The sequence below is a fragment of the Balaenoptera physalus genome (genome assembly GCF_965194825.1).
Source record: "Balaenoptera physalus genome assembly, chromosome: 15".
In the NCBI taxonomy this organism is placed as follows: domain Eukaryota; kingdom Metazoa; phylum Chordata; class Mammalia; order Artiodactyla; family Balaenopteridae; genus Balaenoptera; species Balaenoptera physalus.
The window spans coordinates 59,150,035-59,162,284 of NC_138894.1; the positions used below are offsets into that span (position 1 = coordinate 59,150,035).

Consider the following 12,250-nt stretch of genomic DNA (forward strand, 5'->3'; position numbering starts at 1 on the left):
GGCCCGCGGGGCCAATGGGCGGGCGGAAGGGGCGCGCGTGCGCACAGCGGAACGGGGCGGTGGGGCGGGGCCGAGAAAAAGTGTTCTGAGGACGGGTGCTGGCGAGGCTCACGCCGTAGGGCTTCGTGTCCGGTGAAAGCTGTTTGGCTGCTGCTGGCTGCGAGGGTGAGTGAACCAGGGAGCAGCCGCAATCCGGCTGCGGCCTGTGAGGCCTGTGACCCGACCTTGGAGGAGGAAGTCCGTGGGGCGGCATTCAGGGGTCCGCAGCGGGGCGGGATCCCGGCGTCCCTTCGGTGGGCTCGGGGCTTCTGGCTCAGGTTGGGAGGCAGGAGCGGCCTGGGTGAGGGTATCGGACCCCGAGTCGGCCCGGGAAGCTAGCCGACTAGGAGCAGAGCCTCTTCCCCGGGGCAGATGCCCGTAGAGGCTTTAAAGCCTGATGGGCTCGACCAGGGCCGATCTCTGCCCTCTTGGAGGACCTGCGCGCGGGCCTGAGTCGTAGCTCTCCATCTGCTCCTGTATCCCATCTCCCTCTGTGGGAGACAATAAACAGGTCCTGTCGGGCGGGCGAGCTTGGCCAGGCCGTGCCAGGGTAGTGGGGAGGTGGGGGAAGCTTGTATTCCCGTCTAGTATTCCCTGACTGGGCATGGCACCCGCCATCCACCCAGTTGCCCAAGCAGAAACCTGGGCGTCATTCTCACCTCCTGCACTCTTTACCCACCCACATCGAATCCATCACAAATCTCTCTGGGATACACCCACTTCTCCACGCCCAGTTCCTCTGCTCTAGCTAGTTCAGGCCACCTTCATCTATCCCCTGGACTACTCAGTAGCCTCCTGACTGGTCCCCTGTATCCCTTCTCCATCCTCTGTAGTTTGTTATGTAGTGGAAAGCCAGAGTGATGGTCTTAAAACAGAAATTTGATCACGTCACCAGACCTCTCTCCCCATTCCCTTATTGCCCTTCCGTGGATTCCCATTCCTCTTATAAGCTCTTGAACAGGGCTTACAAGGCCCTTCGTGACCTGTCCTCTTCTTACTTTAACTCATCCATCTCCACTATACTGTGTCTTCAACCCTATTGAACGCTTTTTATTCCCAGATTGGATCAAGTTCCTTCTAGGCTTAGGTGTTTGTTACATTATGTTCCCTCTACCTGAGGTGCTATCCTTTAGCACCTTGAAAAAAAATCATCCTTCAGGCATTAACCCAGGTGTGGTTGGGGCTTCTGTGGTACCCCAGGGCTGTCGCATTAACTGGTCTTTCTTTTCCACCAGGCTGTAATCCGTGTGACAGGAGCCTGTCTGGTTCACAGCCCTATCCTTAGAACCTTGTGCAGCACCAAGCTGTTAGTAAAGAGTGTTAGTTAAATGTATAAATGAAGCATGGCAGCTCCCTGGGCTCACCAAATGAACAAAGAGATCAAGTTATTAAATGCCTGCTATTTCAGAACCAGTTCTCAATCCCCAAACCATGTAGAGGTTTCTTTGCCTAGGAACCTGGTTCTTTTCTTGCTTTCCAGGACCATGGTAGTTTTAGATGGGGAAATACCAGTCAGGTTTTTCTTTGGCATCGCCTCTGGCTACAGGATGTGTGGCTGCTTTGAGGTTGATTCTCAGCTGAGGGCCCCAGCATGAGAGAAAAGTGGCTAACAGCTGCTGTGGTTTTTATGGGAGGAAGGCTCGCTGCAAACTCTTAGGTGTTGGTAAGACACAATGATCGTGGGCCAGGCCAAACCACTGGCGGGATGGCTCCAAAGGGAAGTTATTTTTTTTAGCGTAGTCAGATCCTCTGTGATAGGGAACAACACACCTAGGTTCCAGGATCCACTGCCCTGATTCAGAGTGAAGGTGTGCTATGCCAGGTCAGCTCAGCACTTTGAAATAAATTCACTAGGGTAAAGGAGAGACAGAGAAAATAGGTTCCCTATCCTCAGAGAGGGAGAGAAAAGAGAAGAACAAACGGAGCACAATATGTGACCATATGTTAAGGCCAAGTGAGTGTGAGCGACTGCAGACTGAGGTCAGAGGAGGGAACAGTTGGTCTTGGCTGGGAGAACACAGAGGTGACATTTGAATTGGGCCTGGAAGGAACAGGGAGGACAGACATGTGGAAACAGTGGGAACAAATGCTCTGGGACTGGAAGAGGCTGCTGGAGCTGCGAGGGAAGCCCTGTTACAGTCAGGGCACTGCGGGAGCTCCCTACCGTCAGTGGTCTAGCGCTTCCTCCCAGGAATGACGCTTCTCCTTGTGAAGGGTGTCTCAATGGTTGTGTTCCACTCTCTCAGAAATCTCTCCTCTGGATTTTTCTCCAGCCTAGCCTTGAATTTCTCAGAGGCCAGTGAGCCCAGGAACTCCTGGGGCTTATCTGCCAAGGTCTTTGCTCATGGCCTTGAGCTAAGTAGTTGGAGTGTGGATGATGCAACTTGTTCTTTCGGTGGAAGGGACTTGCTAATATTTCCTTTTCAATGTGAGTAGTTTAATTTGTTAAGTGGCAGTCAGATTCCCTGTGCTCCTTGTAGCACTTGTAGGGGGGAGTTTCTCTTCTGTGTTTGTAGATTTGACTCTTGCTGTGGTCTAATGGTTAGAAACCTGCCACGGCAGACCAAAATGGGGTAAGTCCAAAATGTATGGTTCTTGACCTTTATCCTGTCTCCTATGAAGAGGGGGTAATTTGGACTCAAGCACTTGGTTGCTTTTTGGTGTTATTTGAATAGAACCTCTCCCCCGCCTACCCCATCCCTATCTGATATACTAAGTATCCAACCACATAGTTATAGGAAATGGTGCCATGGGTCCGATGACCACTCAGCTCTTCTATCTGATAGATATCTCCAAAAAAAGTTTCATCCTCAGTTACATTGACATCAAAACTTGGCAGCGTTATCTGTGAAGGTGGTAATCCCCCCAGCTCCTGAGGACCATGGCACACCGGCTGAGAATCACCAGCCTCTGTGCAGGCACTGTGCCCAATGCTGGGGATGTGGATGCAGTCCCCGGCCTCACAGAGCCCAGTTTCGCAGGGGGTACTGAGAGGTAATCAGGCATGTTCAAGGTCGTGTGCACAGCTGTTGTCAGCGATGGACAGGACCCTTCTGAAGGGAATCACTTAGGAGCATATGGGAGGAACGCCTAAGCCAGACTTGGAATTGAAGAAGGCTTGCTGGAGAAAGAGACATCTAATGCATATGAATCTGAAAGGCTTGGGAGGAACTGGCTTCCCTCTCTGGTCCCTCTTGTCCCAGAACTCTGTGGTGCGTGGTCAGAACAAGTTGTTCTGCTCTAGTTGGGGCAGTCTGCTGAGAGTAACTTGAGACCTTGTTTTCTGGTACCAGGTACAGTGGCAGTGGCCTCATCAGGGTCTGGACACTTTTATTTGGTAAGATTGGGATGTAGTTTCTGGCTGTTCCTGAATTATTTTGTAGAGATGAGATTTAACTGGAATCCCCCTTCTTATTCCATCCATATAGTCTGGAACAAAATTATGGGATGAATTGCATTAAATACATATTTGTAAAGACAAAACATGTTTATAGTAGAAATTTTGGAAGCAATAGAAAAGTAAAGAGAAGAAAAATCAAAGTCACTCCTAGGGACTTCCCCTGTGGTGCAGTGGTTAAGACCCTGAGCTTCCACTGCAGGGGGCGTGGGTTAGATCCCTGGTTGGGGAACTAAGATCCCACATGGCATGGGCAAAAAAAAAAAACAACACTCCTAATCTCATAATTCAGAAAATAATCTTTGTTAATAGTTTTTAGTCATTGTTCTGTGTATGAGAAATATACGTACATTGTTTTGGTTTTTACAAAAATGAATTCTTCTTTTTTTTTTTTTTTTTTGACTGTACCACGCGGCTTGTAGGATTGTAGTTCCCCATCCAGAGGTTGAATCGGGGCCACAGCCGTGAAAGCACTGAGTCCTAACCACTGGACTGCCAGGGAATTCCCCCAAAATGAATTATTCTTTACAGACTTTTGTAGCCTGCTCTTCTTCTCTTGGTATATATTGAGCATCTTTTTTCTGTTTCTGTTATGAATTATGACGATTGCATTATGATGTCCCTATTCAGTTATGAGACTAGATGCTTCTTTTTACACTGTAGAAGTTATACATCCCAGTGACCATTGTCTCCTTAGAGAGGATACTGCTGATATCCAGCAAAGTGGGTTTGGGAAATTTTCTTAAACATTGTGGGGATGGCATTCTCCCAGGGTCCTACCCTACAGAGCCTTTCAGGGAGGGTGAGAGGGGCTGTAACACCTCAGTGGAGACGGCGGCAGCTTCGGAGCTGAGCTCTGTGTGGCATGTGCGAGGGTCTGACTAGTACCTTATGCTTTCTCTTCGCTGCTCTAGGTTTTTTGGCTGCAGCTGGCTCCTTAGAAATCACTGGCCTTTATTATCCAGGGAAGTGAATGTGTGAGTCAGGTGCTTCCTTTGTGTTGTATGGAGGTCTCCTGGCTGTCCTTCACCTTCCTTTTTGAGGTCAGTCTGTAAGCCCCTGGAAGGACCAGGACTTTCTGTTTAACAGCAGTTAGTGAAGGCCTGAGCCTTGGTGGGGATATGGGTGGGAAAAGCACTCCTGCCCTCGGGGAGCTTGTTGTGTAGCCAATTGTGTCTTCTTGTTGACCACGATTCCAAGTCTAGCCAAACCCCAGAAGTACTTGATGGAACCTAATTCCTATGGAACTCTCCTCTCCAGTGCTCTTTCACCTGGTTCAGTTACTTGCCTCTGTCACAGCCCTGGGAGGTGGACAAGGCAAGGGTTAACGTCCTCTTTTCCGTGTCCACCACTGCGGGCCTTGATCTGACCCGCCCCGTTGCTTCCCTCAACCCCCGTCTCTGGACTCACTCCACCTAATACCTTCCCTACTGTGCTGCCAGCTGAGCCAATGTGAAACCAAGCTCTGATCTCGTCTCCCATTCATGAACCCTCAGTGGTTCCCATTTATCCCCAGGAAACTTCAGCCCCCTTGGCCTAGCAGGCAAAGCCACATCCAGCACGGCCTGGTCAACCTCTGCAGCCTGTTGTCCCCCATTCCATCTACTTCATACCCTCTAAGCTCCAGCCTAACTAAACCACACGGAATTTCTCTCCCACTTGTCTGCACCTGCCCCTCTGCTCCCACCTTCCCTTTGTCCTTCAGTCCCTGCACATCCACTGCGTGCCCATCCATCCGGGCCCTGCTGAAGTATCCCCATGTCTGTTAACCTTCTCTGGCTTTCCCTCGCCCAAAGGAAACTTCTTCCTCTGAACTCTTAGAGGGTTTAATCTTTCTTTAGTACACCTCACTTTGTGCCTTGATTCGTGCTCTCAGTAAGAAGTATTTCTCTCACCAGACTGTAAGCTGCTTGTAGGCAGGAGTACTCTCCAAATTCCTATAAGCTCTCATCAGGTTGCTTGGCATTCCAAAGGGGCTTCAGGAAATGTCATGGACCTGCCTTCCCGTTTGAGTGATGAGGACCTGGAGAACGCAAGGTCGTCCTGCAGTCTGCTGGCCTGGGCCCAGTCCTCCTCTTTCCCAGCCTTGCTTCTTCACCCAGGTTCCCAGGAGTGCGCTGTGTCAAGTCTTGAAAGAACCGCAGTTCTGGTGTTCTCACCTTCATCTTCTGTGTTCCCCACCTCCCAGGTACCGGTGACCATGAGATCTCTGCAGCTGCTCAGAACCCCCTTCCTGTGCGCCCTGCTCTGGGCCTTTTGTGCCCTGGGTGCCAGGGCCGAGGAGCCTGGGGCCAGCTTCTCCCATCCTGGCAGCGTGGGCCTGGATAAGAGCACAGTGCATGACCAAGAGTACGTATTCAGCCGGGGCTGTGGTCCAGGGGCCTCCCCATCTGCAGCTGCAGCCAGCTGCAAAGGCACGCGCAGTCCAACTTTCCTTCTACTATTTGTACGACCCCTTAACATTTTCCAAGGATGATATTTATTCCTTATAGCCACCTGTAAGTCAGGTATTCTTTTTTCACCATCATATCACAGATGGAGGATCTTGAGGCCCAAAAGGGATAAATGACTTGCCTGAATTCATTGTCTGTCTCTTTCACCACATACAGACAGACAGACAGACAGACAGACAGACAGACACACACACACACACACACACACACACACACACACACACACACACACACACACACACACACACACACACACACACACTTGCAGAGTCCAAAATAGAGCTAAGGTTTCTTGCTTCTGACAAGACCTTTTTCTTTTGTATTGGCATGTTCAAACATTGACTCATTTGTTGCCACTTTTGCCCTGGGCCAGTTAGCCTCACACATTATACTCTGTTATCCTTAAATTGGTTTAAGAAAAAAAAATTAATGGCTCCCCAAAGTGCTATAACAATATTCTAATAATAAAAAGGAAAAACACCCATAATCTTGCCAGCATAACAGATGAACTATTTGATTTTTGTTTTCCCCTGCTCCTTTCAGGGCCTTGCCTGTATCTATCTTCCTTGAGTGTGGTCTGCCACTGTTGATGTTTGTTTTTCTGGGATGGATGAACTTTAAGATCTTGAACATTTCAGAGTCCTTAAGATTTTGGTAGGATCCCAGCATCACCACCAAGTGGTCTGAGTCTCACTGTTGGTCTTTAGGCATATCATGGAGCATCTAGAAGGTGTCGTCAACAAACCAGAGGCAGAGATGTCCCCACAAGAACTGCAGCTCCATTATTTCAAAATGCATGATTATGACGGCAATAATTTGCTTGACGGCCTAGAACTCTCCACAGCCATCACTCATGTCCATAAGGAGGTAGGTCAGGCAATGGCTCAGTAGACAGCATCTCGGAAAGGCCTCCCTCTGGTAACTCAGTCCCCGAACTTGATGACCTCCCCCGTCCTTGTGCAACACTATTGCTGCTTCTCCTTTTTCTGCTCACCCTCTGTTCTGCCTCTTTTCCTGTTCAGTGGTCCTTCTCACACAGGGTGACGGGCTGAGGCAGAAGCCCCAGAGCTTTCCTTGTATCTTTAGCAAGTGCCGCTGGCATTTCTGCCGCATGCCAGCATCTGAGAACCAGCTAAAAGACAGACCACATTCCAAATGCAGAACAGGGGAGAAGTTATCTCATTTGGGAAGAATGGCGAGTCAGGGGACCAAGGGCTCGAGGGATTTGGTGATAATTGAGGGTTTGGGTGATACAGTACGGTGCTCGTAGTTTACAAAGCACTTTCCGGCAGGTTAGAGATCTCGTTTGATCACTGCAGTAGCCTGGGAGCAGGAAGGGGCAGGCCTTGTTATTGCCCCCAGTTTGAGAGGTGAGGAAGCTGAAGTTCAGATCTTATGTCTCCAGATCTAATGTCTGTCCCACTGTGCCACACTGTAATCTCTAGAGAGCAGGAGAGGCAAAGTTGGGGAGGGCGTGTGCTCGCACGGCTGCCGGCTGAGCCGGGCGGGGTTTGCGTTGAAGGCTGCGGGGAGCGCTAGGGCTCGCACAGGAGGCTGGCGTGACGAGCGCAGGGTCTGCTATGGGAGGCATACGGGCGGACGCCGGGCAGAGGGACTGAGGTCCAGCAGCCCTGGCAGGGGAGGATGCTGGTGGCGGCAGGAGAGGGAAGGGGGACGCGGGAGAGGAGGCAGGGGAAGAATCAGCCGAGGACGTGAACAGCAGTAACTCAGCGCTCGGCCCTGGGAGCAGAAACGCCTTCACCTCAAAGATGGCGACGGGGTCTACTGGTCGGCAGGGCCTTCTTCCTCTTGTTCTGACCCCGAGATGCTGTCTAGCGTGGACTGTTTCCACTTTAGCAGAGCTGACCCTCAGGAGGGCCTGGGCTGTGAGCTTTTCTCTAGCATGGGGCTGCGGGTCCTGGAATCTCTGAAGCTCAGAATTCTGTGTGGACCCAGCTTTCTACAATGAACACGTATGACTTTTGTAATGAGAAAAGAATGAAAAGTAATTTTTAAAACAAATAAGCAAGGGCTTGCTTTGATTGTATCGTCCTTTAACTGCCAAAAATCATTTCTAAATTGGATTATTATGAATTGACTCTGGATCTGTTATGTGGTTTGTGGATTCCTGGAAGTAGAAGTACTACATCTGAAGGAGTTTACTGACATTTTAGTTTGGACATTAACCAAGCGCTTCCAGTAAAAGATGCCGCTCATCCTTGTCTAATTTGTACCTTGTAGGAAGGGAATGAACAGACGCCAATGAACGAAGATGAACTGATCAACTTAATAGATGGTGTTTTGAGAGACGATGACAAGAACAATGACGGATACATTGACTATGCCGAGTTCGCAAAATCACTGCAGTAGACACGATGTGGCCACCTCCCAGTTAGATGCAAATGTGAATCATTATAATGTGATCAAACACTTTCGGTAATGCAAAATAACTCATTTCCAAAATACTGCTACGGTATTTTGGTACAAACCTGTAGCAAATTGTTACACTGGGGTGAGAAAGAGAAATCAAGAGAAATCAAAAAGCAGAGAAATGGGACATACTGTAGTCCCCAAGTACTATTAAATCTCTTATTGGACAAGGGCTTGATTAAAGAATCCTTTTAAGAATATTGGATAATTGGAGCTGAGCACTCAGGAACTAGACTGGAGAATGCTGCCAGGCTCTTGGTTTTAATTCATGCTACCTGAAGAGTAAGACAAGCTCTTGCTAACTGGACACACTTTTCAGCAACTGAAGGAATGGAATGAATGCCAAATGTTTCCCCTGGTGGGTCCTGTCTCGTCAGGAAACGTGGTCAGTATTCTGTAAAGTTCCCCTGGCCTAAACGATTACTTGTTCTGGCCAAGGGAGTATTTATTAGGCTATTTCAAAGCCACAGCATCTGTTTCGAAGAATGTCAAATAGTTCAGCTAGCCACAGAGTCTTAAGATTCTGTGTCTCCTGGCACTTTGGAAACAACACACCACTGACCTAAGTGATTCACCTTTTTCAGTTTTTCAATATTTTATAAAACTACTGCCACATCCTTACGCTTTCTTTTATGTCTTCTTCAACCTAGGAGAGACCTCGAGTCTAAAAGTATTCTCTACTTCTCATCATTGGCAAATGTTACAGCTTTCTAAATATGTGTATTTAACTCTTGTTTCTAGGGTTTTGTTTTGCAGTTTAGAAGCTCTTAGGAATATAAGGACTTTATCCCTTCTGCTTGATACAGCAGGGGTGAACTACTAGCTGGTCTAGCGTAAGTGAGAAGTGTAAAGATTCTTCACCAAACACAGTGATTAACTCAATGCAAGTTAGATTTAGAAGGAATGTTGTTTAAATTACCTCTTCTAGCCTGAATACATGAATTCTTTCGGATCAGGAAAGATTAGAAAAAGAAGCCTAAAAACTCTTAACATTGTGAATTTCAATAGTAATTGAAAACAAGCAGCGGCAGCAGATTATAATTTGGTTTATGGGATGTGACGCATGTGCTGTGATAGGAAACCTGAAATGATGGTTGAATGGGAAAAAAACTGCATAAAATTTGCTGTAAGATATATAGAGACTTATTTTCTGTACCAAAGTATTCTTATAAGAAAAATAAGTATTTGTAAAAATGGTTTCGTGTCAAGTATTTGTGCAATCAGAGCTGAATTGTAAACTATTCTTGTAATATCTAGTTATTTTGAAAGATTTATATAATGAATTCTGGATATATGACCAATAAAACTGATGAAACAAAAGAAAGAGCAGTTGATTTTGTCCACATAGGCTGCTTCTCCTACCACACGAAGGGTCGGTTGGTTTAATGCAGAAGTTTACACGTGCCTTCTCCCTCCCAGGTGCTGGGGCCCTCCCCGGCGCTACCCTGTTCCTTTCTGCAGGGGTAGATTCCCAGGATTCACAGTCACTTTCCCCTTTTAGGCATTTTTTCCTCTGAATGAAATCACTTTTTTGGACCTTCCTTCTCTGGCCAAGTTCAGATTATGACCGCATTCTCTAGCTTAGGAAAATACAAGGTTTTCTCCTTGAGTCTGGTGACTGACTGGTTTTTCTTTGCCAGAAAATTTAATTAGATAGTGTTATTGAAAGCCTCCCTGGCCCAAGCAAAAAGCACAGTCTTCCCTGGCTTTTTGGAAATGACACTTTGTTCTGCCAGTTGAAAAGTGAGCAAGGGAAGAAGTTACCATTGCCTGCCCCACCCCCTGCCTGAAACCCCTTCTTCATCCAGAGCTGCCCTTCTGGATGGATCTAGTGAGCAGGCTCGCGGTTGAAAGGACCTCACACTGTTGGCAGCTAGGGAGTGAGGCAGCTGGGGAGCAAGAAGCCGATTCTTACAAGGTCACCCAGACCAGACACCTCTTTCCTCCTCCACAGCTGGCTGCTATTTGAAATTACTGCATGCTGGCCTCTGCGGTCCTGTTAGCCTACTTTTCCTCTTAGGAAATTTCCCTGTGGGAGAGGGGCCTGCACCATCAGGGGCAGAGCATGGTCTACCCTTCCGTCTCATACCTCCTTTATCTCCTCTCCCTTTTGTGAGGCGTTGGCCTTCTCATAGCTCACCTCAAGGATTTCTCAGAATTTATAAGAAACATCTCTGCACCTTAGTTTCTTTATCTCTAAAATGAAGATAAGTATACTTGAGAGAGGCCGCCTCATAACAGCACAAGCCTTGGACTCAGGCAGAGCTATGCTCTGAAGTTCTCTCCACTGCAGTTTCTCATCTAAAACTATAATGAAGCTTAACCCACAGAGTGGTTAAGAGTATTAACAAAGTGAGAGAAAATACATAAAACATCAAGCAAGTGGCTGGCACAGAGTAGGAGCTAAACACGGTCAGTCCCTTGTTCCTCAGCCTGGCTGAAGAGTCAGGGCCCCTTCTCACTGAAGAGTGGGGCTGGAGGGGCTGGACAGAAGTGTAAGACCCCTAGGGGCTGGCATCAAAGGGTCTTCTCTGCTTGTCTTTTTTTAAATCTGAATTTTTAATTTTTTTTTTTATTTTTTGGCCGCACTGCGCAGCTTGTGGGATCTCAGTTCCCTGACTGCGATTGAACCTGGGCCACGGCAGTGAAAGCGCCAAATCCTAACTACTAGGCCACCAGGGAACTCCCTCTTCTCTGCTTCTTATATTCCCCAGTCTAAGTGCTGAATGAATGAGTGAGTGAATGAGTGAATGAATTCTCAGAAGAGAAGAAATGAAGGGTCATATTAAATGCAATGGTGAAAGACACAAAAGCATTGAAATAGAAATCAGACCAAAGGAGTTTTCTTCTCACCTGGCCTCCTGACAGTTGATTTCACTGGGCCTCAGTTAATCCCCCTGAGAAAGGGGAGAACTGACCACCTCCCACAGCTCCTTAGTCGGCACACGGAAGGCACCAAGCCATTAGCTATGCCTCCCTCCTTAGAAAGATCTGGAAAAGAGAAGAGAGGCACCAGCAAGTGTGCAGGGCTGTGGGGATAGAGACCACCAGAGGACAGCTGCTTCCAAACTTGCTTTTTCACCTGCGGTTCCCCAAGAGAGTTTTGGAGGTGTGTAGTTTTAAGAAAGCACTAGAGAAGGATTTTTAAAATAAATGGCAACTACAAGCTGATAGAATGAAAGCATCTATATCTCCATCTCAAGTAATTTGTCCCAAATCAAGAATAAGAACAAAAAACCAAATTCCATGTTCAGTGACCTGGGTTTGCCAGATGTGAGGGTGGAAAGCAGGCAGAGAGTAGTAGGTAGGCTGACAGGAAAGGAATGGGGGTGGCACTGAAGGAGGCAGCTTCTTTGTCCCCTTCTAGAATTCTAGAAAGGTTCAGGGGCTAGAGGAACGAGGTACCATGGGAGGTGGACATGAAGTGGGGAGCCACAGGCAGGGATTATTCCAACCCTGTGAGAAGAGGGGATCGACCCGGCCAGGCCCAGTCTGTCTCATCTGGGCATCCCCCATTTGGCCTCCCCAGAATACTGCAGGCTGGCTCTGAAGGAGGTGAGCCAGAGATGCTCTCATCTTGGGAATGCCAAGTGGAGAAGAGTGGGGATGAGGGACCACGCTAAAAACAGAAGTGAAATGCACTTCTGCACATGATTACATAGCTCCAGACAGCCAGGAGCCAGGCTTGCGTTCCCTATGAATGACAAGTTCATTCTCTTGAGAAACTGAGCTGCCCCCCACCAAAACCTTCAATTACTAACATTTTGGGGTTCCTAATGAAAAATCAGGCTGGCCACCTGCTCCCCCAGCAGACAACCACCAAGTGGAGCCCGTCCACACACCTATGGCTGCCAATCAGCTTGTTAGTGTCACACTTAAATATGAATGGTTTACTTAGGATCATAAGTCAGTTCAGGGAAACCTTCAACAC

The 12,250-nt window shown here is 48.0% G+C and overlaps 1 protein-coding gene across 1 annotated transcript; it reads left to right on the top strand.

Annotated features, from left to right (window-relative positions):
* Nucleotides 1-65: 65 nt before the first annotated feature.
* On the top strand, nucleotides 66-9,643 carry MCFD2 (multiple coagulation factor deficiency 2, ER cargo receptor complex subunit). The gene is made up of 4 exons (XM_082427908.1): nucleotides 66-165; nucleotides 5,625-5,785; nucleotides 6,597-6,756; nucleotides 8,131-9,643. The coding sequence occupies exons 2-4, from the start codon at nucleotides 5,637-5,639 to the stop codon at nucleotides 8,257-8,259; spliced, it is 438 nt and encodes a 145-aa protein (XP_082284034.1). The 5' UTR covers nucleotides 66-165; nucleotides 5,625-5,636; the 3' UTR covers nucleotides 8,260-9,643.
* The last annotated feature ends 2,607 nt before the right edge of the window (nucleotides 9,644-12,250 follow it).